At 50.3% G+C, this 25,527-nt stretch overlaps 9 protein-coding genes across 9 annotated transcripts; 5 read left to right on the forward strand and 4 right to left on the reverse strand.

The window, feature by feature from the left end:
• Positions 1–419: 419 nt before the first annotated feature.
• BDR25DRAFT_335229 (terpenoid synthase) lies at positions 420–2,703 on the forward strand. The gene is made up of 3 exons (XM_033692992.1): positions 420–1,372; positions 1,439–1,765; positions 1,948–2,703. Exons 1-3 carry the CDS (start codon positions 819–821, stop codon positions 2,348–2,350), a joined length of 1,284 nt encoding a protein of 427 aa, XP_033545701.1. The 5' UTR covers positions 420–818; the 3' UTR covers positions 2,351–2,703.
• Positions 2,704–3,772: 1,069 nt separating this feature from the next.
• BDR25DRAFT_53693 (uncharacterized protein) lies at positions 3,773–7,440 on the reverse strand. Its single transcript, XM_033698711.1, has 4 exons — positions 7,261–7,440; positions 6,800–7,198; positions 5,912–6,064; positions 3,773–5,862 (listed from the first exon to the last, which is right to left on the reverse strand). Exons 1-4 carry the CDS (start codon positions 7,286–7,288, stop codon positions 3,908–3,910), a joined length of 2,535 nt encoding a protein of 844 aa, XP_033545702.1. The 5' UTR covers positions 7,289–7,440; the 3' UTR covers positions 3,773–3,907.
• A 153-nt stretch (positions 7,441–7,593) lies between these two features.
• Positions 7,594–8,819, reverse strand: BDR25DRAFT_357224 (uncharacterized protein; the record flags this gene model as incomplete). The annotated part of the gene is made up of 9 exons (XM_033695780.1): positions 7,594–7,849; positions 7,920–7,967; positions 8,021–8,092; positions 8,143–8,163; positions 8,191–8,232; positions 8,290–8,352; positions 8,389–8,625; positions 8,684–8,777; positions 8,804–8,819. 9 exons carry the CDS (start codon positions 8,817–8,819, stop codon positions 7,594–7,596), a joined length of 849 nt encoding a protein of 282 aa, XP_033545703.1.
• A 71-nt stretch (positions 8,820–8,890) lies between these two features.
• BDR25DRAFT_357225 (uncharacterized protein) lies at positions 8,891–12,543 on the forward strand (the record flags this gene model as incomplete). The annotated part of the gene is made up of 22 exons (XM_033695781.1): positions 8,891–8,970; positions 9,008–9,097; positions 9,160–9,313; positions 9,354–9,498; positions 9,556–9,647; positions 9,695–9,717; positions 9,768–10,108; positions 10,164–10,255; positions 10,309–10,705; positions 10,737–10,855; positions 10,887–10,939; positions 10,998–11,032; positions 11,061–11,109; positions 11,175–11,227; positions 11,264–11,316; positions 11,380–11,759; positions 11,824–11,911; positions 11,978–12,013; positions 12,061–12,200; positions 12,246–12,334; positions 12,377–12,407; positions 12,480–12,543. The coding sequence occupies 22 exons, from the start codon at positions 8,891–8,893 to the stop codon at positions 12,541–12,543; spliced, it is 2,604 nt and encodes an 867-aa protein (XP_033545704.1).
• Positions 12,544–12,822: 279 nt separating this feature from the next.
• Positions 12,823–14,146, reverse strand: BDR25DRAFT_344102 (uncharacterized protein). The gene is made up of 2 exons (XM_033693900.1): positions 13,815–14,146; positions 12,823–13,732 (listed from the first exon to the last, which is right to left on the reverse strand). Exons 1-2 carry the CDS (start codon positions 14,011–14,013, stop codon positions 13,155–13,157), a joined length of 777 nt encoding a protein of 258 aa, XP_033545705.1. The 5' UTR covers positions 14,014–14,146; the 3' UTR covers positions 12,823–13,154.
• A 2,854-nt stretch (positions 14,147–17,000) lies between these two features.
• Positions 17,001–17,930, forward strand: BDR25DRAFT_315817 (uncharacterized protein; the record flags this gene model as incomplete). Its single annotated transcript, XM_033691554.1, has 1 exon — positions 17,001–17,930. One exon carries the CDS (start codon positions 17,001–17,003, stop codon positions 17,928–17,930), a length of 930 nt encoding a protein of 309 aa, XP_033545706.1.
• Positions 17,931–17,959: 29 nt separating this feature from the next.
• BDR25DRAFT_394661 (uncharacterized protein) lies at positions 17,960–21,395 on the reverse strand (the record flags this gene model as incomplete). Its single annotated transcript, XM_033698325.1, has 17 exons — positions 17,960–18,314; positions 18,347–18,397; positions 18,491–18,618; positions 18,681–18,728; positions 18,769–18,917; positions 18,977–19,144; positions 19,179–19,320; positions 19,348–19,747; positions 19,814–19,902; positions 19,935–19,963; positions 19,999–20,204; positions 20,266–20,482; positions 20,509–20,704; positions 20,737–20,889; positions 20,933–21,148; positions 21,193–21,267; positions 21,324–21,395. 17 exons carry the CDS (start codon positions 21,393–21,395, stop codon positions 17,960–17,962), a joined length of 2,694 nt encoding a protein of 897 aa, XP_033545707.1.
• BDR25DRAFT_304816 (uncharacterized protein) lies at positions 21,036–21,695 on the forward strand. Its single transcript, XM_033690288.1, has 2 exons — positions 21,036–21,267; positions 21,329–21,695. The coding sequence occupies exon 2, from the start codon at positions 21,466–21,468 to the stop codon at positions 21,685–21,687; it is 222 nt and encodes a 73-aa protein (XP_033545708.1). The 5' UTR covers positions 21,036–21,267; positions 21,329–21,465; the 3' UTR covers positions 21,688–21,695.
• A 1,282-nt stretch (positions 21,696–22,977) lies between these two features.
• Positions 22,978–24,828, forward strand: BDR25DRAFT_289817 (uracil permease; the record flags this gene model as incomplete). The annotated part of the gene is made up of 3 exons (XM_033688475.1): positions 22,978–23,190; positions 23,267–23,583; positions 23,632–24,828. Exons 1-3 carry the CDS (start codon positions 23,022–23,024, stop codon positions 24,826–24,828), a joined length of 1,683 nt encoding a protein of 560 aa, XP_033545709.1. The 5' UTR covers positions 22,978–23,021.
• Positions 24,829–25,527: the final 699 nt, after the last annotated feature.

The following is a 25,527-nucleotide window of genomic DNA, read 5'->3' on the forward strand; positions in this document are numbered from 1 at the left end:
ATACGAGTGGTCCTAGGGACCTCGGGAGAAGTCGAGATACCTGCAGGAGGCCAGTGGCTGCGTTGGCAGCGCTACTAGGACATTAATAGCCCTCTTAAGAAGATGGTATTATTGTGCTTTATGATAATCCCGCGGTTTGAGCATTGCAAGAGTTTGATTTCTCAGATGCCAAGAAGCAGCCGAATCGCATCCACGCGCTTGTCTGTGATCGCTCCAATGGTATTGCATGACATCTGTCGACAAGTCACATCTCCACTACCTGTCGAATGAATGCCTCAGGCGCACGCTGCTCCGTGTGTCCCCACTGTCATGCGCCGCAACGGCCCTTCGTGAAGGCGAATTTCACAAGCACGACTAGCGGCGAACCAAGTCTGCCAGGTTCTTCACCAATGACTTAGATCTGTACAACTCCGGACCACGCCATGAAGACTTGCACAAGCACGCCCTGCTCTTGCAGCACCTGGCTTCTTCCCCTTTCCTTGAACCTGCGTCTATCGCGGTCCTCCATCTTGTTGCTAACATCTTGACATGCTCACTCCGCAAACCGGAGCTCTTCAATAGCTCTCCAATAGCTCTCCTCCCCCGCCTTGAGCATCCTGCATCAAGAGCATCCTGCATCAAGAGCATCCTGCATCGGTCTGCATACAGACACGTCAACAAGCGCAGTTCGCGCCGGCCCTTCCGCTGCTCGCAAGTGCGCATCTCGAGCAATAAGCTTCTGGTATCTAATTCCACAGCCGCGGAAGGTTCACGCCGGCAGGCAACCACATAGCAGCAGCGCCCCAGGCCCGCAATCACAAGACAGGCCAACAGCGACCATGGCCTCTGGTCAGTCGCCCCCATCCTTCCAGTCCCCCTTTGCCTCGCCCAACGCAATTCCACCCCGTACTAGCTCGCACGGCATTGTCAACGGTGGCAAACACCGCCCGAGTGTGCTGCGTCCGCTGTCTGAAGTCGACTGGATGAGCCAGAGCAAAAAGAGCAAGACGTCCCACCATTCGAGTTCCTCGTTAGCAGCCACTACATATTCCCACGCCCAGCAACATCAGACCCAGCAAGCACATGCCGTACACGCAATGGATTCAAACCCGCTCCAGCACCCGCAAACGCACCAATACCCCATGCCCATGACGCCGCCGCCGCCAGACCCGCTCCAGGGCATCGGCGACGATCTGATTTACGGGCGACGGACGATGTGGACCGACGAGAAGGAGCGCATATTACTTGGCCCGTACGACTACCTTTACGGCCACCCCGGGAAGGACATTCGCAGCCAGTTGATTGCTGCGTTTAATCTCTGGCTGAGGGTGCCGCCGGAAAAGCTGGAGGTGATAACCCGAGTGGTGGGGATGCTGCATACTGCGTCGTTACTGTATGTGTGGCTGTGGCTTTCCCTCCCAGTGTATTCGTGGACATGCACTAACATGTCGTGTAACAGCGTCGACGACGTGGAAGATTCCTCCATCCTCCGTCGCGGTATCCCGGTTGCGAATTCCATCTTTGGCGTCGCCCAGACGATCAATTCGGCCAATTACGTCTACTTCAAAGCCCTGCAAGACCTCGCACATCTCGCAAACCCGAAGCTAATTGAGATATTCACAGAGGAGCTGCTGAATCTGCACCGAGGCCAAGGAATGGATCTTTACTGGAGAGACAGCTTGACATGTCCAAGCGAGGCTGATTATCTGGAAATGGTGGGGAACAAAACGGGCGGCTTGTTTAGATTGGCGATCAAGCTTATGCAGGCTGAGAGTGCGGTGAATATGTATGTTTGGGTTTCTATTTTCCTCCGCTCCACCCCTCTGGTTCTTGTTCCGACCCCCTTCGTCTCGCTTCGGAACCGGTTCCGTTCTGTTCTGCGCCGCTCCGATCTTCTTTGTTTCCATAACCCTTTTGTCGCTGCTCGTCTATTCCCATACCATTTTTCTCTATGCTGATAAATAACAGTGACTGCGCCCCGCTCGTCTCAACAATAGGCCTCCTCTTCCAGATCCTAGACGACCACCTCAACCTCTCCCCCACATCAGGGTACTCCTCCCTCAAAGGCCTCTGCGAAGACCTCACGGAAGGTAAATTTTCGTTCCCCGTCATCCACGCCATCCGCGCCGACCCGTCAAATCTCGTCCTCATCAACATCCTAAAGCAGAAAACTACTGACCAGGAGGTGAAGAGATATGCGGTGAAATATTTGGAGGAGAAGGGCAGCTTTGAGTACAGTGGGAAGGTTATTGGGGAGTTGAGGACGAAGAGTGAGGAGTTATTGGCGGAGATTGAGGTAGTGTTAGGGGAGGAGGGGACAGAGGGGGCAAAGGCGTTGAGGGCGGTTTTTGGGAGGCTGACACTGAGATAGGGGAGCGGATGCGATGTGAAATATGAATCTGGTGTTGGGGTTGGGGTTGGGGGTTATGAGAGATGGATATATACGGCTGTGTTCATGACTCTTTAATCGGTAATATCTTGCATGGTAGACGACATGATGTGTTATGGCATTAACATGGATGGTTGGCCTTCTTCACTTGCTTGCTGGCATATGTACACGTCTGCTTTATTCACGAGGTCTGCATTATATAATGCAGATGTACCCTAGAAAAACCAAGATGTGAATAGACTCACACGAAGTGATTCATCCATCTGAGTGTGGCGCTAAGAAACGGGCAAAAGAAATTAGGTGATAGCGGGGCTCGCATTTATGCGAGAGTGAAGGTGAAAGAGATTATACAAGTGTACTATTGCCGGATGTGAAGATCTTTGGTGCTATGGAACTATATGAATGCTAGGTATATCGATATGGTAAAGTCTATGCAGAAAGTCGAATAATAGAGCAAAGGAGAGACAGGAAGGAATAGAGCATATATGTCAAGCAGGTAGAGTGAAAAGGTGGAGTAGAGTAGAGTGAGGGAGGTTCAAGCCAAGACATGAAATGGAGCTGTGATCTGAAGACCTGAAATGAAGACGAGAAGTGAGTAGTTTGGTGCAAATTAGAGCAACAAATTGCAAATATCTGCAAGAAACATCACCAGGAACTGAATAATTTTTAGGTCTTCTATTCATCCCTGCGATCTTTCAACCAGCTTTAGCCAAACCCACATATATACAATCCGATCACATCCAATCCGCTCCTCTCCAAAACTTTGCCATGCCGCCCAACGCACATCTCAAGAAACGTATCCACATATACAATACAGCAGAATCCTTGACTCTGCACCCACCATTGCAATCGCCCCATCAAGGAATTAATGAAGAAGCCACTTCCAAGTCTCCCCAATCGACGACGGAAAGAATGTAAGAAGCGTAGCGCACAGCGTGACGCTGTTGGTTCGCTATTCGATAGGGGAAGAATCTAAGGAAGAAGTTCTGGTATGGTGTTCGATGAAGGGGGCCTACCAAAAGAAATTAAGGAGGGCAAGAAATTACACCGCACCCAACAGTAGGGCCAGGTCTAAAGATTTAAGTCGGTAAAAGGAGAAAACCACCGTTGGTGGATGGATGATATGCATGACCAGGAAAGTGAAAGAAACAATGCAAGCAGAGCTTAACTGGGAGCACAAAAGGCAAAAGAACAAAACGGATAGGGGAGTATGCAAGTAGTAAGCAGCAAACACCAGCCAACAACTCCTAGACCACCTGTCATGCAACATAAGACAGAACAGGGAAAATAGACCAAAATACTTCTCGAGGCATCCGACGAACGACCAGAACTAACCATACTATTTTTGCGCCAAAAGCTCCGAGTTTTACCCTAAGCAAAAGAAGCAACGGAATCCAGATCCATGTCTTGGGAATCAAGAAAAGGGGTATTTTGCTCACAACACACTCCATTGTACATTAAACACGTGAAATTGGTATTCGACACGTCTCTCGTCCTCGTAATTCTCCTCGTTTAATCAATTCGTAGAAGAGTAGCATGCTATCGGGAAGCTTGTTTTTGTTTCGACGCTTCCCTCCTCTTCTTCCTCTTTGTCTCAAGCCAGTTGTGTAACAGGGTGTCCAATTCTCCACCTAGCTGTGTCACAGCCTTCGTTTCTTCGGTGTACAACCGTGACATGAGAGGATGATCCAGTCCGACGGGAACCACACCAGTTATGTCGTTGATCACCATAAGCATGTCTCTGATGTCACTGCCGTCGTCTAGGTATGATCGTAGCGAAGCATCAGACCATGCCGGGAGTGTACTACTCTCAGACGAGGTTGGCGGTGATGCTGCTTCCATTTCTTTCGTTGGAATAGGGGCAGGACGTGATGGTGGCGGTATGGAGGACGGCGAATGGAGTGACGTAGGTGATGGCGAACCGGCCGGACGAGAAGTGGAGAGATTGGGTTTTGAGGGCGTGTTCGTTGAAGGACTTTCGTTGGGCGAGGGGGTAGAGATTGGGGAGCTGGTTTCTTGGCTGGATGTGTCGCCAGTGAGACCTGGAGGTTGGTGAAGGTCCGGTTCGTGATCTCTTTCATGGGTGTTCTCTTTTACAGGTGGCTGTGCGTCTGCGACCGATATCTGAACGGGAGATTCGGAGAGACGTCCGGTTGGCTCGGATTCTTCCGCTCGTGATGATTTTGTCTGCGGGTCCTTTGGATCAGCAAACGGATCAGTTTTCTCATCTTCAGAAGAATCGAAGTCATCGAGCTGCACTCGTTGTTTTGCCTTCTTGACTTTCTCAGGTCGCGGTTCGCCGTCTGCTTCCCGGTGTAGCATCTTGATAGGGTTGAGTTTCGAGGCAGCAGAATTGGACCGAGATCGATTTACATTTTCGGGAGACTGAACACGTGCTTCAATTGACTTTGTAGACTCTTCTCGTTCTGGGGAAACCAAACGCATGGTTGAGGGAGCTTGTTGACCAGCAGGTTTGCTGCTCGGAGTATCTTTAGGAGCCGCGTTTTGCACGGCCCCGGGTTCAGGGCTGTCCGTTGGAGTAATAACCTGTTTCTTTGGTGGTGAGTCGTCCCGTCCACGTTGTGGTTTCTGTAATTTTCCTTTACTAGCCTGTCGTTGCGGCGCTTGGTTGGAGGCTTGCTCAGTGGACGGTCGCTCTGAAGGGGATTCGTCGGAGCCCTTCGATTGTGGAGAGCTGCGACCGATTTCCTCTGACTGTTTCTCAGCATCGCTATCAAAGGAGTCAAGTGCACCAGTGCCCTTGGGTTTCTTCTCTTTTCTCTTGAACAGACCACTAAGCATTCCAGGTTTCTTCTCCTTCTTTTTCTTATCTTCCTTGACCTTATCCGCAAAGCCATTCTTCTCAAGACTTTCTAGACTCGGTCCACGTTCCCTAGAACCTGTGGTGGAGGTACTTGAGTCGTCTCTTAGTAAGTTTGGCGTAAGGGTGATCTTCCGTGTTTCCGCATTATCATCCTTGAAGAAAGAATCCGTATTGCGCATTGTTCCATTTCGAGACACCTTCGGGTCCAACGGACGGTCAAACATCTCATCACTTGTCCTCACCTTGTCCCCACTACTCTTCGCGTCAGGGTCATCGTCAGATTCCCGCGATACCTCCTCAGAATTGCCTAGGGCTGTTTCCTTCTTTGCGGCCCCAACTTTCAACGGCTGCACTTTGAGAGTATCGTCCTCAGTCTCTGTCTTCTCGTTGACAGCCTCCGCTTGGACTTGATTAGGGTCTGCTCCACCAAACAGTTCTTCATCGCCATTATCCTCGTCTGATGAATAGTCGTAATCCGAAGCCTCAACATAAGTCGGTGCTGCGAACTGCACAGTCTTCGCATTACGGCGGCGCATAGCTTTCTTTAGGGGATTTTTGGTCTTCTCCGCTGTGTCCCCGAGCATTGTAGCTGAAAGGTCGATGTTTCGGTGCTTGTTCAATCGGGCTAACCGCTCAGTAGGGGTTTCAATATGTTCGGCTGGTAGATATCCTAGAACATGTAAATAGGGCGCCTGCCTTAATGATCTTGAGCGAAATACCAATGCTGCTGTCTTTGACTACCCTCACCAGCCACCAATAGCTGTTGCTGTCATCTAGAAGAACCATGGTATCTCCCTTCGTAGCATTGGCTTGGCCTTCTACGGTGGCAACAAATGTATGCAGAGCATACACAAATTCGAAATCAATGTCCTCTGTTTCTCGTAAGCACTCGCCTCCCCAGCCAGAGTCGATATATCGCGGATCGTCAGAAAAGGAAATGTCATTGGAATCATCATCATCATTCTCAGTCCTCTCATCCCACGAGTCAACGTCGCTGTCAGTGGTCCACGAGTCATCATCGCCAGTTTCCGTGGTCGGATAGGGTGTATTGTCGGTCCTGGTTTGTGTGTCTTGCCGCCCATCATCATCGAAACCCCCACGTAGAGGACTATGCACTGGCCGAAGCATGCTTTTAACGTCTTCTTCGTCGAGTTCCGAGAGTAGAGACGCCTGTGAGTCCTCACGTATATTCTGTAATCGAGCCTCCACGATTGACAGGCGTTGGGTTCGGAGACTAATATCGGAGTTGTCTGAAAGTTCGGCATCGGTGCTCCGTTCTGGATTTTCCATTCTTGACATATACTCACCACGATGATGTTCCGTTGACTGTCTCTTACACGCGTCGTAGGCAGATTGAAGAAGAAATGGAATAGGAGATGATCGGTAGGGAGAATTATAGATGGAGTCCGCGCCGGCCACCGGAACATTGAAAAGTCGCTGAGCCGCGGCGGCAGCAGAGAGGGGAAAGTGAATGGGGGCGGATGTAAAAGGAGAGGAAGAGTCCACAAGAGTTGAGGGTGAAGGAGAAGGCGTTGGCGAAGAGTGTGGAGTCAGAGAGGAGCTCCGCTTCGGCCAATTCGCAGGAGAAGAAGGTAAAGAATACCCACCATCGTCTATCGAGGGTGAACTCGAAATCTTGTCCATCATGTCGTCGTCCATGTCCTCCTCAACGTCAGCGTCCTGCATGTCGCCGTCGTCTCCACTCCCCGTCATTCCGCCGTTCAACCTCACGGCCTGCTCATCCTGCTGGAGATTCCTGTCACTGCTGACGCTGTTGACCACAGTGCGCTCGTCATCAGAGCCAGGGTCTTCGCGCAGAGTGTTTGAGTCGCTCCAAGTGCCATTCTGCATATGCGATTCCTCTGAGTTCCGCTCGTCGTTGACATGGCGTAGCGAGGCTTCCTGGTGCGGTGCGGCTGGCCCAATTCCCAAAGGGGCGGGGTGCTGAGGCTGGCGGGAGTGGTCCTGGGCGGTCGGGGAGATTTTGTCTTGCAAGTCGAGCGTATCTACGGGACAAACAAAAGTTAGCAAGGGACATCGGTGTCCGGACAGAGCTCCAATGCCATACCTGCCCGTATAATTTGAGGTCGCGTCATCCTAACTCATGTCCGAAAGATACTGAGTGCGTTGGCAACAAGTTTTGACTCGTGGACGGCCGCCAAGGCTGGGTGCGGCGCAATGAAGGGCGAGGAGGCGGAGCGGCGTGGGGTGAGCAGCAAAGTGCCAGATGGTGATGAAGAAAAGATGGTGTATAGTGAGATAAAGAGTGGTGTCGTTCAGCGCGGCGGGGAGCACAAAAGGGCGGGGGCGCATGCGATGTTGTGGCGATCTGTCGAAGAAAGAGCGCTGGAGAGACCGGAGGAGTGCCGGCGGCGTGGTGGGCTGGAATATCGACTATGTTTCAAGGCATGCCGCGGGCGGGGCGGGCCAGTGTAGATGATCGGGGAAAGGAGCGGCGGCGAGTCTGGTGCAGGAAGAAATACGTGCTGCCCTCAGTCTGGCAGTGGTGAGGGCTCTGGAGGTAGTGAAAGAGTCGGGTTGGTCGTGTTGCTGTGGTGGCCGATATTTTTGGGGCAGTCTCTACGGCCTCCCCTTGCTGCGAAGCCCGCACGGCCGCTGGTTTCAGGTGGGCAGGGGCCAAGATACGCCGCGCTAGACTGCATGTGGCCGCGATGATCATCGCGAGTCTTTAAAAGGGGTCGGAGATTTTGCATCAGCTAGATGCACATCGAGAGAGACTGCTTTCTTCTCTCTGTAGTCTGCTCCCAAGTGGCCCTGGATGTCGTCTGCTGTCCACCCCACCCCCCCCCCCCACCGTTCGCATTCACGTCTGCCAGATCTCAATCTTCCCCGCAACCGATGAAACAACAATCAAGACTGTGACAGAAAAACTGCATCCACTCAGAATCTTCCATGCATCAACAGAACAGGTTCTGCGCGCTATCTTCACGTTTCACCCCAGTGAGCGGCTCTCGATCGACACGGAGCCCGGATTCACTCTGCAGGCTGTGCATTCTTCATCTCGAGAGCACAGTATTCTCTCAGATAGCCATTCTAATCCCCCTCTGTGCTTGGCGGCAGCCCTTGCGCACGCGACCTTTTCCTCATCTGCCTGTGGTTTGCCCGTGCCACTATTTTAAAGTCAAACTCTGTGCCCTTGCTGTCATGGCCAAGTGCCCCCCTTCCCCCCCGCTACAAAGTCACATATCGTGAGTCTGTGCCTGGCGCTGCTTCCTTCAAAAGAAGCAACAAGTCTTCATCCTCCGAGGCCACGAGGTCAAAAGCAAGTCGAATTTGAGCGGCGAACGATTTCGTCGTCTTCCCGGCGACTAATGATTTGTTCTGGATGAAGCGCTTGCCCGACGCTCTCCCCCCATCCAGCCTGCACCCGCATCGCACCTTCACAGCGTCTACTTTGACACTTCCCCAATAGCTGCCAGAGGGGAGCCGGCGCCTTTATACTCATCACTTGCATAACCCCGAGGCGCGACATCGGCCCCCCGCCAATCTCAGGCCACGCATAAGGCTGACTATGTGACAGGTTTCGCGGCCAGGAACTCCCAGCCTTGGCGTGCTCCTCACCATCTCACCATCCCCATTCCCGTCTCAACCGCCATTCAACACCATCTCCCAATTTACCCGGTCTATGTACAGACGCAGTCACACAAACCGCCAGCACACGCAGTCTTGCCTCTCCCATGCCATGGAGCTGCCCGTCCGTTCCGTTTTCTCCATCGCCCGATGGCAATACCACGGCAGTTGAGAAGATGCCGGGCACGTGCTTGCCTTCCCAGGAATGAAGTCCACACCCCCAGTCCTTGTCTCATCTTGATACTCGTACCATTACTATCTCCAAATAAAGGAAAATCGTACGGTTTCGTTCTCTCAAAGAGCACACAATCGAAGTCTTAATAAGGCTATCAAAAGATAATGGAAATCTATACTCCTCATCTCATGATCATACGAGCCCGTGGCACGTTACTTGCATTCTCCCATCCCAACTTTCATTACAGCGACCAGATTTCCACAATTTCGACACTGCACAGCATATCCTCTGTGAGTGGGTAACTGTCTCTATCTTCTCATTATCACGTCACTCACCCTCGCCGGAACCCGACTCCGTTCGCTCACCGTCTCAGTTCTGCCCTCTCTTTCGCTGAGCCACCATCCCGGTATCTGATCACACAATATACCCTCCCCGCATTTCCCATCTGCGGTGAGCACATCGGCTGTCGCAAATATTCTACGACGGGCCAGCAAGGCTGGGCGGCTGATCACAGACACTATTACGGTCCCTGCGAGGCGGGTACGTACTGCTCGACCCTCGAGGACCCCCTTGCTGAAAGGGCATGAAACTCCACAGAGAGGGCTGCTCATTGGGACGGTGAGACGTTACGCCCAAACAAGGACGGCCACAGATGTCTTATTCTCGTTCGACCCCCTTTCGATACAGGCGTGAGATAGCTTCGAGTCCAATGTAGGCAGGCGCAGTCAGCCTGTAGATGGTGGAGAGCCGATATCAGAGGTAGGAGACATATAAGAAGGGGATTCTAGACTTTGGTCTTAATCCATCAGATCTGGTATCTTCGAGCTAAATCCTTCCGCAAGCCTTTTGTATCAGCCACAAAGCTTTCCTGAGCTCTTCTCAGAATTTAAAAATCCCATACCTTCAATCTGTACTCTCAAGCAAGACCTTTGCTCTTTCACCACCTTCAATCACATCACAATGCGTCCAGTTGCTCAACTCTCTCTCGTCGCATCTGGCATCGGCGCTCTGCAAGTCACGAGATCCCTCGCCTCTCGATCATTTTCCCGAAACCATACCTCGCTCAAGGGTCAGGCGGCCGCCGTCCACACCCCACCAACACCACCACCACGTCCAGTCTCACGGCGAGGAACTGTCCTACCATCTGGCGGTAAGACAAGGACATAGTTATTCCTCTTGCCATGGTTCTGACTGGGTCTTCAAAGGTGAGGTGTTAGAAATTCTTGGAATGAATCAATTCATTGATTGCGAGCATTTGATGGTCAGGCATTTTTTCCTATGTCCATCAGTTGCCACTGTTCCCCTTTTTCTTCCCCATACATCCTCACCCTTTGGTCCACGGTTTGAAAGTGTTCAACTTCAGGTGGGCACCCAGCTAACATATCACCATTAACAGTACACACCCATCCCTCGACTCTACGCTGTCTCGACCTCATCACACACGCAACTCCTTTCCGAATCCTTCTCACGACTTCGGAATGCTTCATAAACACCAGTTTCTTTCCATGCTGCCATCCATCTCTGAATAAGCCTGGCTGGACCAACTCCTCCTCATGTACAATCAGGACCGCAACAGACTTACTTGCATTCCAACTCCACAACTCATCGGGCTGGACCTGCATCTGCCATATGTTCTTGACATCGAACACTCACAACCACCGTAACATCACACCACCCCATAGACCGAGTCAAGATTATCAGATGCCAGGTCCGACGTATCCCGGCATACTTTCCATCATTACCGCCTGTACACAAACACACACCTCACCACCAGCCAGGCTTCCCAAACAGAATAGGATCGAGAGCAGGACTCTTACGACGCCATGACTATCGCACTTCTGTACACTTCATATTCCTTTTGTCAATCTGTATCGGTGGGTGGCGCTTCGGCATTTGGGTCCGAGCAATTTGTTTTCACGAATCTTCAGAGGAAGACGGCATCTTGCCTTTCCTTTTCCCTAGATGAATTCTTAGGAGTTGAGTGGGGTAAGCGATAGGGAGAGGAGAGGAGAGGAGAGGAGGGGGAGGGGGAGGGGGAGGGGTGGGCGTGACTTGTCCTATTTACGCGATGCCGGTATCCAGGTAGTGCTAGCTGGGCGGAGAAATGCATGTTCGTGAACATGAATGGCTGCTCTCGCTCGTACGCTACCAGTGCCGTTCTATACTAATACTTGCCTACAAGCACTACCATGACCTCCTAACTGTCATACCAACAGCATATTCGCATATCGGTCTCGCTCCATAACCAGCACCCAAATCTCTCAAGCCAGTCTAGCCCCATTACTGCCGGAATGAGACAATCAAGTATCAGCTGAGCGAGCCCTGGATCGAAGAAGCCATTTCTGCGCCACTCCCCTCGTGTCCCTAATCCATATAGTCTTTTCACGCTAGCTGTACGACTTCGTGATGTGGGGTGCATAGCTCTCTCCGCTTTCTATCCAGATCCAGATCCAGTTCCTGGTTTCTGAGAGAATTTGGAGTGGAGCGAACTGCCGGCAGGAGAACTGCTGCAAGCTGCAAGCCTTGATCCAGCTCTTTGGGCTTGCAATGCTAATACTCTTCTTCCTGTCCCTACCCTGCATCTGCATTGCTGTCCAAGTCCTTGTGACTGCCCGCAGAACCCAACGCAAACAAGCTGCGAGCAACCAGAGTAACCAGAACGATGGGTTTCAGTCGGCTGGGGCGTATATGTGCTACTTACCTGCTTTTATACGTATATACAAACCGGCAGGGGAGGGAAGTGGATACTATTGGTATATTGTCTTACCGAGGTTGAAGCTCTTAATGAGGCGTGTGATTCCGTTTGATAGCATCATGCTGCTATAATGTACAAAGCATACAGGCTGTCGCCAAACGCGGACACAGAAAGGGATGGTATGCTCAGCCTTTAGGTCATGTCTGTCACGATATGAGAAAACCGTCAAGGGAACACACAGACACGCCCTTGCTTGTTGTGCACCTATAGTGATTCTCTCTTCAAGTAGATGAGCACATAGTCAGCCATAAGCCTAGTCCATAGTGCTCGAACGATGGCATAATTTCTCCACCATTCCATGTTGGAATTAGGATAGAAATAAAATCCGCCGGCTATAAGTGCAAAAGTCTAGGCCTTTCGACTTCCCGATCCGCAAATGCCGGAACAAGAGCCCGAGCTGGCCATATACCTACCACAGGCATACCTTAAGCGCTAATTTCACACGCCCGGCCATCCAGACCTCTGCACGCCTCTGCACTCCAAACCCGTCATCTCTCCACCTCTTTTAGTTTACCCCTGCCTACTTATCCAGCCAAGTCCCTCAGAGATACATAAATCAAGGTCGGGACGGGCCGACACTCCACGTTCAGCTGTTTTCCGCTACCGGCAGGGCAAAGTTTGGTACACTACGGAGCTTTAGAGTCACGATTTCGGAAGGATAAGGAAGGGGGACCGTTGTGTCATTGATTCTGGGGTTTAGTTTATCTTTGGTTTTATATATATATATATATATATGTGTGTGTGTGCGTGTGTGTGTGTGTGGAAGTCGGGGTTTGCAGTTGCAATTTGGAAGTGGGTTCAGGGACAACGGCGTTCAAGTAGTTATCTAGGAGAATCACCTGCACCCATCACACCTACCAAAAACATTCTCATAAGCGTCTGAAAACAATGATCTTACTCAATCTACCTACGTAAAAATTCAAACCAAACCATCCTAAACCGCCCAAGTATTGTACAAGCAAGCAAACTTGAACGCAAGCGCAAACAAAAACGCCAAATTTCAAATGCATGCAGAATAAACCCCAAGACTCCTGGGGTATTCCGCCGCCCAATGATGCAACGCAACACAAAGCAACGCAACGCTAAAAGTTGGAGAATGGGTATAGGAACAAAAAAGTTGGGAAATGGGGTATCAAGAATGAAAGTTTGAAAAGATACCAGCCGGGAAGAATGAGAGATGAAGTTGAATGTCGAATGATACGCCGCTGACGGTGAAGCACTGGAAGTTTCCGTGGTTTGGAAGTCGCGGGGGGTGGGAGATGGTGTGAGATTCGTCCTGTTTTGCAAGACAGGGGAGGTGAAATGTTCCGCAATGCCCCCTCACGCCTCGTTGCACCTGTCTCGAACTGCTGATGCCAGAATCACGACCCTTGAGCCTCGCAAGTCTCAGGCGCTGGCGTGCTCGCAATTAGAGTTTGCTATCCTTCTCCAAAGTCAGCCCTCAAGTCTTTTTTTTCGACGGACTTGTCATCCTCTGCACACCCAACGAGCCTCCGGGCTCAGGCGTCGGGGTCGCTAGCATAGCCTTAACCCTATCAATCCTGCTAACCGCCTTCTCTAACCGCTCTAGCCTTGCCATCTTATCCTTATCCTTCTTCTCCAGTTGCTCAACCCTCGCCTCCAGTTTCGCTCTTGCTTTCCGCTCCGCAGCCACCATCTCGTTAGCCTGTGAGAATAGCGTCACGCTCAGCTCCTCGATTTCCATGTCTTGTTTCCGCGCCTTCTCTTCGGCCTTTTGGCGCCGCTTGCGTTCTTTATCAAGCTCGGCCATGAGGTCGGCGTCAGATGTTGGAGGAGGGGGGATAGCAGATTGGGGTTGTGCGGGGGAGCCGCGACGGCCAGGGAGGAAAGAGAAACGGGTTGCTGTTTTGCCTGACGTAGAGTTTGCGGTCGACGGGCGGGGCTCTTCTGTGGAGGGGCGGCTGGGTGAGAGGGAATCCGAAGTATTTGATCGAGGGAGGCCGTTCTGGACTGCTCTCACGCTTCGCAGCTGGTCCTCATAGTCGGCACATTTATCCACTGTGTCCAAAAGTCAGCAAGAGTCTTGTTAGTTGTGCTTCAAGGCACGATATCTCGAAGCCTTGTCGCTTGGCTTTCGTACCTGCCGCCGTCGCCTTCTCCTTCAGCATCTCCACCTGCGCCTGCAGCTCGGCAATCCTCCTCTGCGCATCCTCAACCGCTCTATCCTGCCAGACCTGGGTCCCGCAATTCGGACAGCTATGACTATTCACGGACATATCCTTCCGATTCGCCGTCTGTGTCTGTGACTGTGTCGTCCGGATCGCAAGCGCAGCAGCCATACCCCTCCAACCTCGCAGCTCGCGTATATATATGTATATGTGTTTTTCGGGGCGGTGTTTCGGGATGTGCCGTATGTAAAGGTAGACAGGGTCAGCAGGACAAGAATAAACACAACCGGCGGGGTGTTGTGCGCTCGGAGTTTGGGTTGATTGGGACAGAGGCAACGTTCCGCTGTTTCAGCTTCGTTGTTCCTTGCATGAAAGGGGTCCATTCGCTTAAGTATCCTAATTGGGCGTAGGTTCAGCCCTATGGGACAACGTCATCAGAACTTGCCTTCACGGTTCTAATCACGTTTGCGAATTGTGAATTGCGCACCGTATTTTTTTGGGCGAAACTTTCAGTGCTATGTGCGAGTGTTTGGCTCTTATAGGAAGAAGTCGAACATTTCGTGACGCAATAATCACGAAAAGTGGGATAGTACGCTTCCGTTCTTAGTTTTAGCGGAGATGTTTACCACGGAACAGCATATTGGAGAGTTAAATGTACCCACAACATGCAATTGCGCCTGTGGCTAGCTAATAAATATTAAAGTTTGTCAACTCCTTCGTCTCTTTGCTCTCTGAATCGTCAGCTTCAAGTCCCCGGGAGGAAATCTCTGCCTCAGCATGGCAGAATACTTCACTCCTTGGCAGGTTGGATGCGTGGGTATGGGCGATACGGAGAGTGGATGGAGGCTGAGTGTTTTGGGGTCTATGAGGCTTTATTAATCAGAATGAAGAGTCTGTCCGTTAACATTCCTTCCAGAGTCGGGATGAGACTTCATCGAATGCAAGCGCTTTGATCAGATACCTTTCTCCACGTGTCCTCTCCCCTGTCTATAATTCTGGCCATAGACATGCCCTATGGCCCCAATCCCTGCGTGTCCTTCCGCTTTTGATGCTAAGTTTCCTAAGCTGCAGAGCTCTATGTATCCTTTATCGAGCACCGATATCGCCGATGCCGACCTTGCGCCCTTCTTCGAAAAACTTGCCCACGTGGTATGGTGGCTCACCGAAATTATGATACATCATTGCTTAACGTAAAGATGCGGCGACACTCAACAGGTAGTCCCGTGGGCTTTGTGACCCAGGGTCGCCTTTTTCAGAGTCGCAATGTGCGAATATGGATTGTTGAGGTGGAAGAAAGAACTGCGGTGTTAGTCCTCGCGCGAAACGAGGATAGGAAGATGGTGAGTCAAAGAGGGGGGCCGGTAGAGGATAGAGAACACTAAGGAGGTGCAATGATGAAGCGCGGAGGCTGCAGGATTGGATAAATAGGTTCGGAAGCATACTAAGGTACAGGCGACGTAGATGTCAGTGAAAAAGACAATTCCAAGACAATTGAAGTCCTCGCGATGGCGCGCTTCTTTGAAAGTTATTTCCGATTAATTGAGCCCTTGGGAATAGTTTCCTCGAAAGACTTCCAATTGCGCTTATTGCATACTGACGAACGTCTACAAAGTCGAGCACTACTGCAACATGCTGGATGCCTCTCAGTTGTAAGCAGACACGCCCTGTTCTTACCCTCCTTTATCTGAATTCTAATGAGAAATCTGCACTCTGATAGTAAACTTAGCCTCACCTCTCGTTCTCCAGGCACTGTATGTCGCTTCCGTTTTCGACAAAATATCACGATAAAATTTCTAATCATAGATATCTCCACTTCTCATGACGAGAGTTCCAGAGCAACTAGCCTATCAGATTAACGTGCCTGACCCGGAAAACGATTTTGCGAGGCTGACATTCCGGTTGAGCGTGCACGAACGCAAACACAAATGCAACTCCAGCCAGTATGACGATGTCAACTCAAGCATAATAAAACGACGAGTTCGTGAATTTAAGTTCCCAAGGACGAAATTAGGACTGAACTATGAATCTGAGATGCCAATAAAACATGTAGTGTAAGATTACTTTTATTTTTCTTTTGGAAATATTGCCCGCCGGCGTCATTCTCAGGTTTTATTATCCCCATCAACCTTGGAACAACAGTGCGCGATATTAAAAGTTCGCGACACACACAGCAACAATGGCTCGTGTCCTCGGCCGCATTCATGGATATACATTTTCTTTTGAGATACGTGGGTTAGACGCAGAGGCCAATTGAGTGTCCCAACAACTGCAGTGCTCTGTGTTGAAGAATCACCGGAGACATAGCAACAAGAGCCGACAGCCTCCACTGCAAGTAGCAGATAGGGGCTCTTTTGAGGATCAAAGGTTGGATGCGGTAGCTAGGCAAGATCACTATGAAAACGACTAAACGGGTCGGAGAATTCATGCAAAGACACGAGTGACAAGATGTCTGTGCGCTTAGAGAATCCATTGTCCATTGAGGAATACTCAACGTTCCAAAATATGGAAACAAAAGATTCAACCATATGCACTTAAGTTCCCTATTCTAACCCTTTGAAAGAATCGGTGGGAAACGCTCACTGCCGCAGTGAAGAGTCACCTATATCATTCGAGGAGCCACATGGTTCTATCAGGAGCCTGGAAAGGCTGATATCGTTTAACTTGTTATAGTACACTCACGCCGACTTTGAAATGTTCTTAAAAAGATATTTAAATCCTAGCTTATCACATGGAAAAAGAAAGTCAAATGAATATGACAGTCACTAGGGAAGGGTGAGCCTAAGTGCTGTCGGGACGAAAGGGGTTCCACCCTGGGTCTAGTGTCCGCTTAAACTTCAATAATACACATACGCAAGTTGATACCTGGCAATATACCTTGGGATGTTGGTCCCCTCCATATTCCAGGGTCGCTTCACTCGTTGGGGGTTGGCGAGCTAGTATGGGAGCTGCTCGCACAAACTATGGTTCATGGGAATAGAGTTTTGCGCGAATACCACACTTGATCCGTATTCTGCTTCTCTCCAAGTATAAGAGGGTTGATCTGTCCCTTATTGTTTTGCAATTCCGTCAAAAGACCACCCACTTCATCTAGCCGATCTACAATACTTGTCCACGATACCCCATCCATCAATCAGTCCACCAGAGCAACCCACTTCGCGATGCAGTTCACCCCTACCCACCTTTCAGAGGTCGCAGAGGATGTCGCAGCCCAGCAGGTTTCAGAGGAGGTTGCACCAAAAATGATTGCAGTCAAACGCTCAGGCAAGGTTGTGGAAGTCACCGAAGCCAAGGCGCGCCTCCTAAGAGATAGGAACAACGATGCCCAGAGAGGCTTCCGGGAAAGGGAGAAGGAGAAAAAGAAGAAGCAGGCTGAAGAGCTTAGGCACATGAAAAAAGAGAATGAGCAGCAGGCCAATGAACTCGAGCGCCTGAAGAAACAGAATGAGCTGTTGTGGGAGATAAATGCACAGCTGCGTGCGCAAGTCCATTTGATGGCACGGCAGCAAGAGTTCATAGAGGAGCAATGCTCTTCTAAGCGGCAGCGTGTCGACCCGCCACATTTTGGTGGCCAGCATCAGCTCCCTATTGGGCCACAGTTCCCCAGTGACCAGCACTTTCCTATCCAAGGACAATTCTTCAACCACCAGCAAGTTCCTTTCCAGGGCCAATACTTCGACCACCAGCTCCCTACCCAGGAGCAGCCCTCTCACCAGGAGGCTCTGAAGCAGCTCGGTGTTCAGCAGCTCCCCTTTGAACTCGAGTCGCCGCTAGAACCCTGCTCCCAGCAGCAGGTCCCCGCCCTGCCCCAAAGCCCTGTCCAGCAGCAACTCCCTGCCAAGCAGAAGTTCTCCACCGGGCAGCAATTTGCTGCCCTTGAACAGCCTCCCCCCCAGCCACGATTCCAAGTACAGCAGCAATTCTTTGGCCAGCAGCAATTCTTCGGCGAGCAGCAGCCCCTCGTCCAGCAACATTTCCCTGCGAAGCTACAGATCTCTGCCCCTCCACAAATCCCCGCTAGGTATCAGCTACATAATGCGCAGGACGATGACGCGTTTTGGGACGAAATTCTCAACCGCCCAGGCTTCTAGGCTGAATGGGGACAGCAACTAGAGAGGGATCAGTTCTTCTCTCTTCTTGTTGGGAATCTGGGATGGGACTGTAATCTCTCTTGAGGTCTTGAAATGCGGCCGCCATTGCCATTGCTGCCGTTTTTTAGCATTGACAATTTCTGGAGATTGAATTTGATAGCATACTTGCTGTCTTTTTCACTGTTGTTTGGCTGAATGGTGTAGCTGTGTTGCATTTGCAGTGTCCTTCGCTGGCATAGCTTTCGGTGTATCGATTGAAACTCTTCCTGGTGGAACTTGGTATTAAGATTTGATCCCCAGCTACCTTTCTTGTTGCCGTCTGTATGCCCTCTTCTATCCAGGAGGTGCCTTTTTGAGAATTGCTCCCCAGCTACCAGACCTCCACTTGTTGTTGCAAAACTCCGACTTTACTGTACATTGCACCTCTATCTAATGGGGTTATGAAATTCCAATACCCATGCATGCAGCTTGGGGGTTTGGTGTGGCTATAATACCCTACTAGTCCATGTGAAGGGCTTATAGAATAGCGCGGGAAAGCCATGGAGCTTGCTGCGCTTCACCGGGCCTTGGCATGCTTTCGCCTGCGATGATTTACACCTGAAGCGGTACCATAGATGTGACTTAAACGCGTATCATCCCTGCGATATTTGGTGACGGACATTGAGCGTGGGGTTGTGTATCGCTTTGCCTACCTTACTGGGAGTAGGAGGTGCAGATTTCCCCTTGTTTCTACATCTAATCCGCCCCGACATGTATTGACATGGGAGTGAAATAATGCTGATTCCTTACTAATAGGTTCTGAATTGCATGGGTGGGTAATTAGGTCTTGAGCACATACAATGATCAGTAGTCCTCGATTGAATGCTCTCTGTAGGGCTCGGCGTGTTACCACATTACGTAGAACATGATCAGAGTGGAGTTTATCTATGAAACCCCTATCAGAGTACGGGAGGCTATTACAAGATGCAAATTTCTGTCTTGAGATACCTTATCATGTTCTAGGTTAGGCGATGAGAGGTAGCTTGTGTAGACCACCCTTATGCTACCATATGCTGTGATATTAGCGTGTCGACTGATGCAGAAAAAGCTAGGCACAAGCTCAAGCATCGAAGAGTAGACCGGAGGCTCAATGAACGCGAAGACGCCATGGCTATGGAGGTTGATCCGTAACACAGAGCGAGTGCCAAGGATAGGTACATCAGCAGAATACAGGGCTGCACTTCAACATCGTGAGTATAAGCAAGTGACAGCCAAACACGCCCGCGGTCTTGATATCGGTTGTATTTAACCGACCTATCGCTTTCAATCGCCGTTTACCAAATATCAGTGGTATCGGAGGGACTGCTGGACCACCCGCTTCTTCGTTGATTTTGTTTTTAGGCGAACAGTGCTAAGGTTTCGAATGATTCTTCCACACCGAGGGCATTGATGGCATAGCCAAGGCGGCCATGCTTACGGTGAAGGCTGATACCCCAAGGGCCGGTATGGGTGTTTCAATGTTGGTAGATGGCTGACCGAGGAAATGAGAGAAATCTCGATGTTCATTCACGCGTTCGGGTCCTGATCGATTCATTTCTAGCATTTGCTCTTGTATTAGTTCCGAAGGTCGAGCTATCTTCATGATTGGCGTTGGTAAGTCTGTGTCCACCTGTCTTGAGGATTTCGGGAGTGTTATCAGAGCCGAAGGCTTTCGAAACGGAATGCTCGTCCGGAACGGCCGATTTTCAGCCTGTCCCAGACTGTTGGTCAAAGTTGAGCTTGTAGAGAGCCGAGACCGCTTGATTCTGAGTTTGTAATTGAACTTGGCCCTGCGCATACTCTGGAGTTTTCATGAACCTCTTTCGATGTTTTTATTTTCCTATTATGCCCTAGTCTTCATAAACCGCGCCTGGTGTGCGTTATCCCCATCTTTACCTGCTATCCAACTAGGGTCGTCAATTAGGTTGTTTTGGACCCTCTCCCTCTCCCGATCCTCAAATCCCTTTCAAATGTTTTCTTTCTCACCAATGTGGTTTTTTTCAATTCGAGGCGTGCTTTAGGTTAGTTTCGGTCTGCGAGAATCGATTACCCAGTGAAGGCATGGCGCTGAGGAAATAGGTGACTACATAGCAGTAGGACTGACAGACAAACACGATAATGAGACCTAAGAATGAAGAAGTGTGAAGAGGTCGGGGCATAAGCGAAACTGAAGACTCAAAGTAAGCAAAGTTGCGATATTGGCGGTCATGGGATGACCGTGCTAACTGTATTAGAAAGGCACGACGGCTGCGCAACCTGATGGGCAGTAACGGAGGTACAGACTGACCCGCTCCTGATTCCTTTTTGAAGCTTCTACATTGTAGTTAATGGTAAATTGATTCCAAAGTGCCAAGTGCTCTTCGATATCGCATATTCTCTCGTTAGAGTGAGAGAAACAGCCACAACAGCATTCGTCTGTCGCAGATTGTAAGGCCGAGACTGCTCGATATATGCCTTTCGAGGAATTATGCGGCGGTGATTCCGGCGACATGTGTTATGTGTCGCAAGCATCTCTTTCGCCAATGTAGATAATCCTAGGTCGAAGACGTGACAGGTAGACCTTCTTGGAACTCATCGGTATTTGAGGATCGGCATCGTTCTCGAGTATTCCTTGGACTGGTAGTAACGAAAACAAAGTCCTTACCTTCAAGGTACTTGTTATGAGTCATGCTGTGTATCGTGCCTGAACGGAGTGTGTTTATGTGGCGTTGGCGATGTTTTGGAACAGAAGAAAACCTTAGACGATGCGAACGGGCCTGCAGGATTGGCCCAGCAGGAGAAGAAGGACCGAAGGAAGCTGCGTAAGATCTAAAGGAATTGAAGGAGGTATACCGAAAACTCTCCTTATGACCAATGGCCAGAGTGCCGAAGACCGCGTATTTGTAGGTTTTGTTAGGCAAACAACTTTAGCATTTTGGTCAAAGAGCATGCTGGATGTGAGCTATCATATGCGTGGTCCTCTAGAATTGAGAAAATGTAAAAACCAGGAGATCGCAAGGAAAAGAAAGTTCAAAGCGGGGGAGCATGGACAAATAGTCAGGAACGATTGAAAACCTTACGGCCCCGCAGATTTGAAGCAGAGACCGATTTCTAGTGAACATCTCGATCGTAGAATGAATATAACTCGCTAATGAGGATCTCCTTTCGAGTGTGTAGCGAAGACTATCTTGAACGTCGTTTGATAGTGGAGGGGTTGAAGACTCGTTGAGATAGAGACTCCTGCGCGAAGATGTCAATGGCTTACGAGGAGAATTTTGGTTGGCGAGGTGGCTTGTGGAGCCGAGCTACAAGATATCAAAACCCAGAACTTCAATACAGCCTTGAGAGAATGTTAGAAAAAAGATATGGTAGCTGTGACATTTAAAGGGCTTGAACAATACCAAGCTGCATGATACGCACAGATGGCTGTAAACTTATATCGCCCTCGACGCATTCTTCACAAATCATATCAAGGTAGGAACACACGGCTTCCAAGCATGATGCGTCGCCAAGCGGAGCTATCAGATTGCAGACAGCCATGTGCATGGTTTTGGGGAAAAGATCCCGGCATTCGTGTTTGGTGTGTGTGGGCGTGCTGCATGCGAGTGACCTCGACCACGAGGCCCGGATTTACGGGGTCTGGGGAACGAGATCGCTTGTCGCAGGGAAAAAGCAAGAAAGGAGTAAAACACCTTACTGTGTAAGTGGTTTATGGCAAAGAGAGTTTGAAAGGGTCATGTATGATTGGGACGTGTGCTGAAGGAATGTGATAAGGATTGAGGAAGAAGAAGCATTAGCGGAGGCGGTAGGGAAATATTGTCTTAAACCTCATGTTAGAATTCAGGCCAACCATGAGGTCCATTCCCTCGTCATCATGTCGGAAATATGGGTGAAAGGGGTATCTACATCCGCAGAGAAGGAGGTGGTGGTGAGATTGATGTCGCATGAGATTAGTACGTAGCGTTGATGTCCGTTAGGATGGTCGTTGGCATTCATGGAGTTTCTTGTTTACGGCGGCCGCCAGAGGGCGTTTTACTCGATCACATCGAGTCACATCCTCGCCGTGTGAGTGGCGGGACGGCCCTTACGAACCCCACACCAAGCTTTATCTGTGCGCCATTCCTGATTGGCAATGGTTGTGTCTCCGGAAGCACCAAGCGAAGCCCCTAGCATTCCCAGTGCAACCTCACGCGCCCAAAACCTACAAAAAGATGCGGCGCTGCGGGAGCTGAGAGATAAAGAGCCTCTTGATGTGCAGACTGTGCGATGACAAGTTACTATCGAGCAACCGTGACCAAAAAAACTGCAGGCCGACATCGTATCTTGCGATACAAGTGTGAGAAAAGGATGATGCAACGGGGCTTGGCGCCGTTTGATTCGCAATGTGTCGCTGGATCGTTCCGTTTTCCAACCTCTCTCACGCAAGATCCCCTCGTGGCTGGCTTTACCGCATCGCGTCCTTTTCTCTCCACACTCTTTGATAAGACACTGGTTCTACCCGTCATCACCGGGTCCACGCACATGGTCACCACTGTTGTGCTCCCGCTCTTCAGCTCACCCAGTGCGGAATTTTTCATGGCAAGGAACTGCTGGCGAGGCCATTATAGGGTCCGATAAGGCTGGCAAGAGCACTCTATCGCGCCTTAGATTCTCTATCGCTCCTGCTGGTCCGGTAATCGGCTTAAGCCGAATAACAAAAAATGGTTTGCATGCTGTGAACGTCCTCGTGGGACGTTGTATATATATCTCATGCGCACACCCATTCCAGCGGACGAAGCAGATAGCTTGTGCGACGCCCTCTCACTATCATCGCAATCTCCAAGAGCTTCAGTCGACTCTGCATTAAGCAGAAGTCCTGAAGCCTTAGCCACAAACACGGATCCAGAGCGCCAGCCGCTGATCCAGCAAACTTCACCTTCCTCCAGCTCACCTCGACCTTCAATCGCCTCAGCTAACCCCCCACGTCATTACTGCGGGGATTTATACAACTATCAAGGAACTGCCTCATCCAGCCGGACCCCAAGCTTTTTAAGACCTGTCGTGACCTCAACTGTCTTTCATTCCTCAGAAGAAGACTCCATCTTCTCCTTTGTCATGGAGAAGGTTAAGGATTCCAAGGTTGCATACTATGCGAACAAGCTCGCCGTCGAGTCTGAGCCGGGTCTCACGACGGCCCAGCTCATGCTGTTCAACCACGATCTCAAACCCGTCGAACCTGAGCGCAGGCAATGGGGTGCTTGGAATTTCGTTGGGTTTTGGGTTGGTATGTGAATCCTCAATCTGATTTCTTGACCCTGGTACTTCCTTTGGCCACTTAAAATCATGCTCATAATACACAGCTGATTCATTCAACATCAACACCTGGATGATCTCGTCGTCTATGATCGTTGAAGGCCTCTCCTGGTGGCAATCCTGGCTCTGCGTCTGGTTTGGCTATGCCATTGCTGCGTGCTTCGTGTGCATGACTGGTCGCATCGGTGCTACGTATCACATATCTTTTCCCGTCGTCTCTCGTGCCTCTTTCGGCATTTGGGGAGCACTATGGCCTGTCTTCAACCGAGCTGCTATGGCTTGCATCTGGTACGGCGTGCAGGCATGGATTGGGGGTGAATGTGTGTATCTGATGATCCGCAGCATCTGGAATGACTGGCGACCAGTAGGTATCCACTCAACTTCTTCCTTTTTCTCTCTCTAACGAAGCTAGGACAACATACATAACGGCATCCCGGGTTCTGGCACTAACACTGTGATGTTTGTTAGTTTCTTCCTCTTCTGGGCCGGCTCTCTTCCTGCCATTTGGTTCCCCGTGCACAAGATTCGCCATTTGTTCACCGTCAAGGCTTACTTCGTGCCCACCGCTGGTATTGCTTTCTTCATCTGGGCTATCGTTCGCGCCAAAGGCATTGGACCTATTGTCCACCAACCGGGAACAGCACACGGCTCTGACTTAGGCTGGAAGATGATCCGAGGCATCATGTCCTCTATTGCCAACTTCGCCACACTCATTGTCAACGACCCTGACTTTGCTCGGTTCGCCCGCAAGCCTCGAGACGCCCTCTGGTCACAGCTGATCACCATCCCCGTTGGCTTTGCCGTAACATCCTTCATTGGTATCATCGTCTCCTCCTCATCTACTGTCATATTCGGTGGCGACCCTATCTGGAACCCGCTCGACCTTCTCGGGCAATTCCTCGAAGAAGGTGGCAACGGCCAACGCTTCGGCGTCTTCATCATCAGCGCGGCCTTCACGCTCGCCCAACTCGGCACCAACATCGCTGCAAACTCCGTCTCCGCTGGAACAGACATGACAGCGCTCCTTCCTCGCTACCTCAACATCCGCCGGGGCGGCTACATTTGCGCCCTTGTTGGCCTGGTCATGTGCCCCTGGAACCTCCTCAAATCATCAAACAGCTTCACAACATACCTTTCCGCATACTCTGTCTTTCTCTCCTCCATCGCCGGCGTCATAATCTGCGATTACTACATCGTCCGTAAAGGCTACCTCGAGATCAAAGAACTTTACTCTGGCAAGAAAACCGACCCATATTATTTCACCTACGGCTTCCACCTGCGGGGATATACCGCCTACATCGCTGGCATTCTCATCAACGTCGTCGGATTCGCTGGCGCAATCGGTCGCAAGGTTCCAGTGGGGGCACAGCGTATCTACGATCTCAATTTCTTCTGCGGATTTCTCATCGCTGGGGGCGTATATTGGTCGTTATGCAAGATCTTCCCAATTCCAGCGACTAGTGAGACGTGGTTGGAGGTTGGGGACGAGATTAGGAATGTTAGTGTTGCATATGCGAATGATAGTGATAATGGGTATGATGAGGAGGTTATGGCAGGTGGGAATGGAAAGGGGTCCGCTGGAGAGGAAATTTCGTCGAAAAACTTCTAGATCCCTAAGTACATAGCCACTTTCGCGTAAGCGAGTAGGGTAGAAGAGGCTTATTGTAAGGTTGTTGGTGGCGTGTGTACTGAATATACTATGATGTCTATGTGTCTGTTGCATTACTTTTGTCACCTAGGATGGTTTTCTTTCTTTGTTTAAGAAGAACGAGATCAGGCATGATAGGTGGACATGATACCAAGCTCAAACTGTCGCCATTGCTATTATTGCAATCATTCAAGTTTCTTCTCATATTGAGGAACTCTACTATTCTGTTCTCCTTATCTCTCTACAATTATCTCCTTGATGTTAGGAATAAGCGACACCCTCGAACCAAACTCCAACTCCCCGAACCCCCACGTGAATTACAAGAGGGGAGATAAGCGTTCCAAGACCCAATTCTTTGGTTCGTTCTTGTAACCCGAAGCCGAGAGATCAGGTCGTAGACCTATCAGCCCAGCTCGCGTGTTCATTTTCAATTTCACGCATTTTACACAGATATCGTGTACGCAAGATCCGAGCCATTCATTTCCTGCCTCGAATCTAAAAGCAAAAACTTAATCTTGGTTTGGGCTGTAAGTAAATTTCAAATTCCAAACTTTGTTTTGGGTCAGCTTCTCGTCTTCCTTCAGCTTCTACTTGAATGGTGTTTTTATGCCTAGCCTGACTCCTCATGGCCTTGTTCCGTTGCACAAAATTGGATCGTCT

The sequence above is a fragment of the Lindgomyces ingoldianus genome (assembly GCF_010093535.1).
Source record: "Lindgomyces ingoldianus strain ATCC 200398 unplaced genomic scaffold BDR25scaffold_23, whole genome shotgun sequence".
Lineage (NCBI taxonomy): Eukaryota > Fungi > Ascomycota > Dothideomycetes > Pleosporales > Lindgomycetaceae > Lindgomyces > Lindgomyces ingoldianus.

What these genes read in the sequence shown, in the direction of transcription:
- BDR25DRAFT_53693 (XM_033698711.1), bottom strand. Translation starts at nt 7,288, where the DNA reads ATGACGCGACCTCAAATTATACGGGCAG. An exon ending in ACCTCAAATTATACGGGCAG is followed by an intron (nt 7,199 to 7,260) that starts GTATGGCATTGG and finishes TTTGTCCCGTAG; the next exon opens with ATACGCTCGACTTGCAAGAC. An exon ending in AGTCAAAGACAGCAGCATTG is followed by an intron (nt 5,863 to 5,911) that starts GTATTTCGCTCA and finishes TACATGTTCTAG; the next exon opens with GATATCTACCAGCCGAACAT.
- BDR25DRAFT_344102 (XM_033693900.1), bottom strand. Translation starts at nt 14,013, where the DNA reads ATGGCTGCTGCGCTTGCGATCCGGACGACACAGTCACAGACACAGACG. An exon ending in GGAGAAGGCGACGGCGGCAG is followed by an intron (nt 13,733 to 13,814) that starts GTACGAAAGCCA and finishes TTTTGGACACAG; the next exon opens with TGGATAAATGTGCCGACTAT.
- BDR25DRAFT_335229 (XM_033692992.1), top strand. Translation starts at nt 819, where the DNA reads ATGGCCTCTGGTCAGTCGCCCCCATCCTTCCAGTCCCCCTTTGCCTCG. An exon ending in CTGCATACTGCGTCGTTACT is followed by an intron (nt 1,373 to 1,438) that starts GTATGTGTGGCT and finishes GTCGTGTAACAG; the next exon opens with CGTCGACGACGTGGAAGATT. An exon ending in GCTGAGAGTGCGGTGAATAT is followed by an intron (nt 1,766 to 1,947) that starts GTATGTTTGGGT and finishes GATAAATAACAG; the next exon opens with TGACTGCGCCCCGCTCGTCT.
- BDR25DRAFT_304816 (XM_033690288.1), top strand. Translation starts at nt 21,466, where the DNA reads ATGTGCATGGTTTTGGGGAAAAGATCCCGGCATTCGTGTTTGGTGTGT.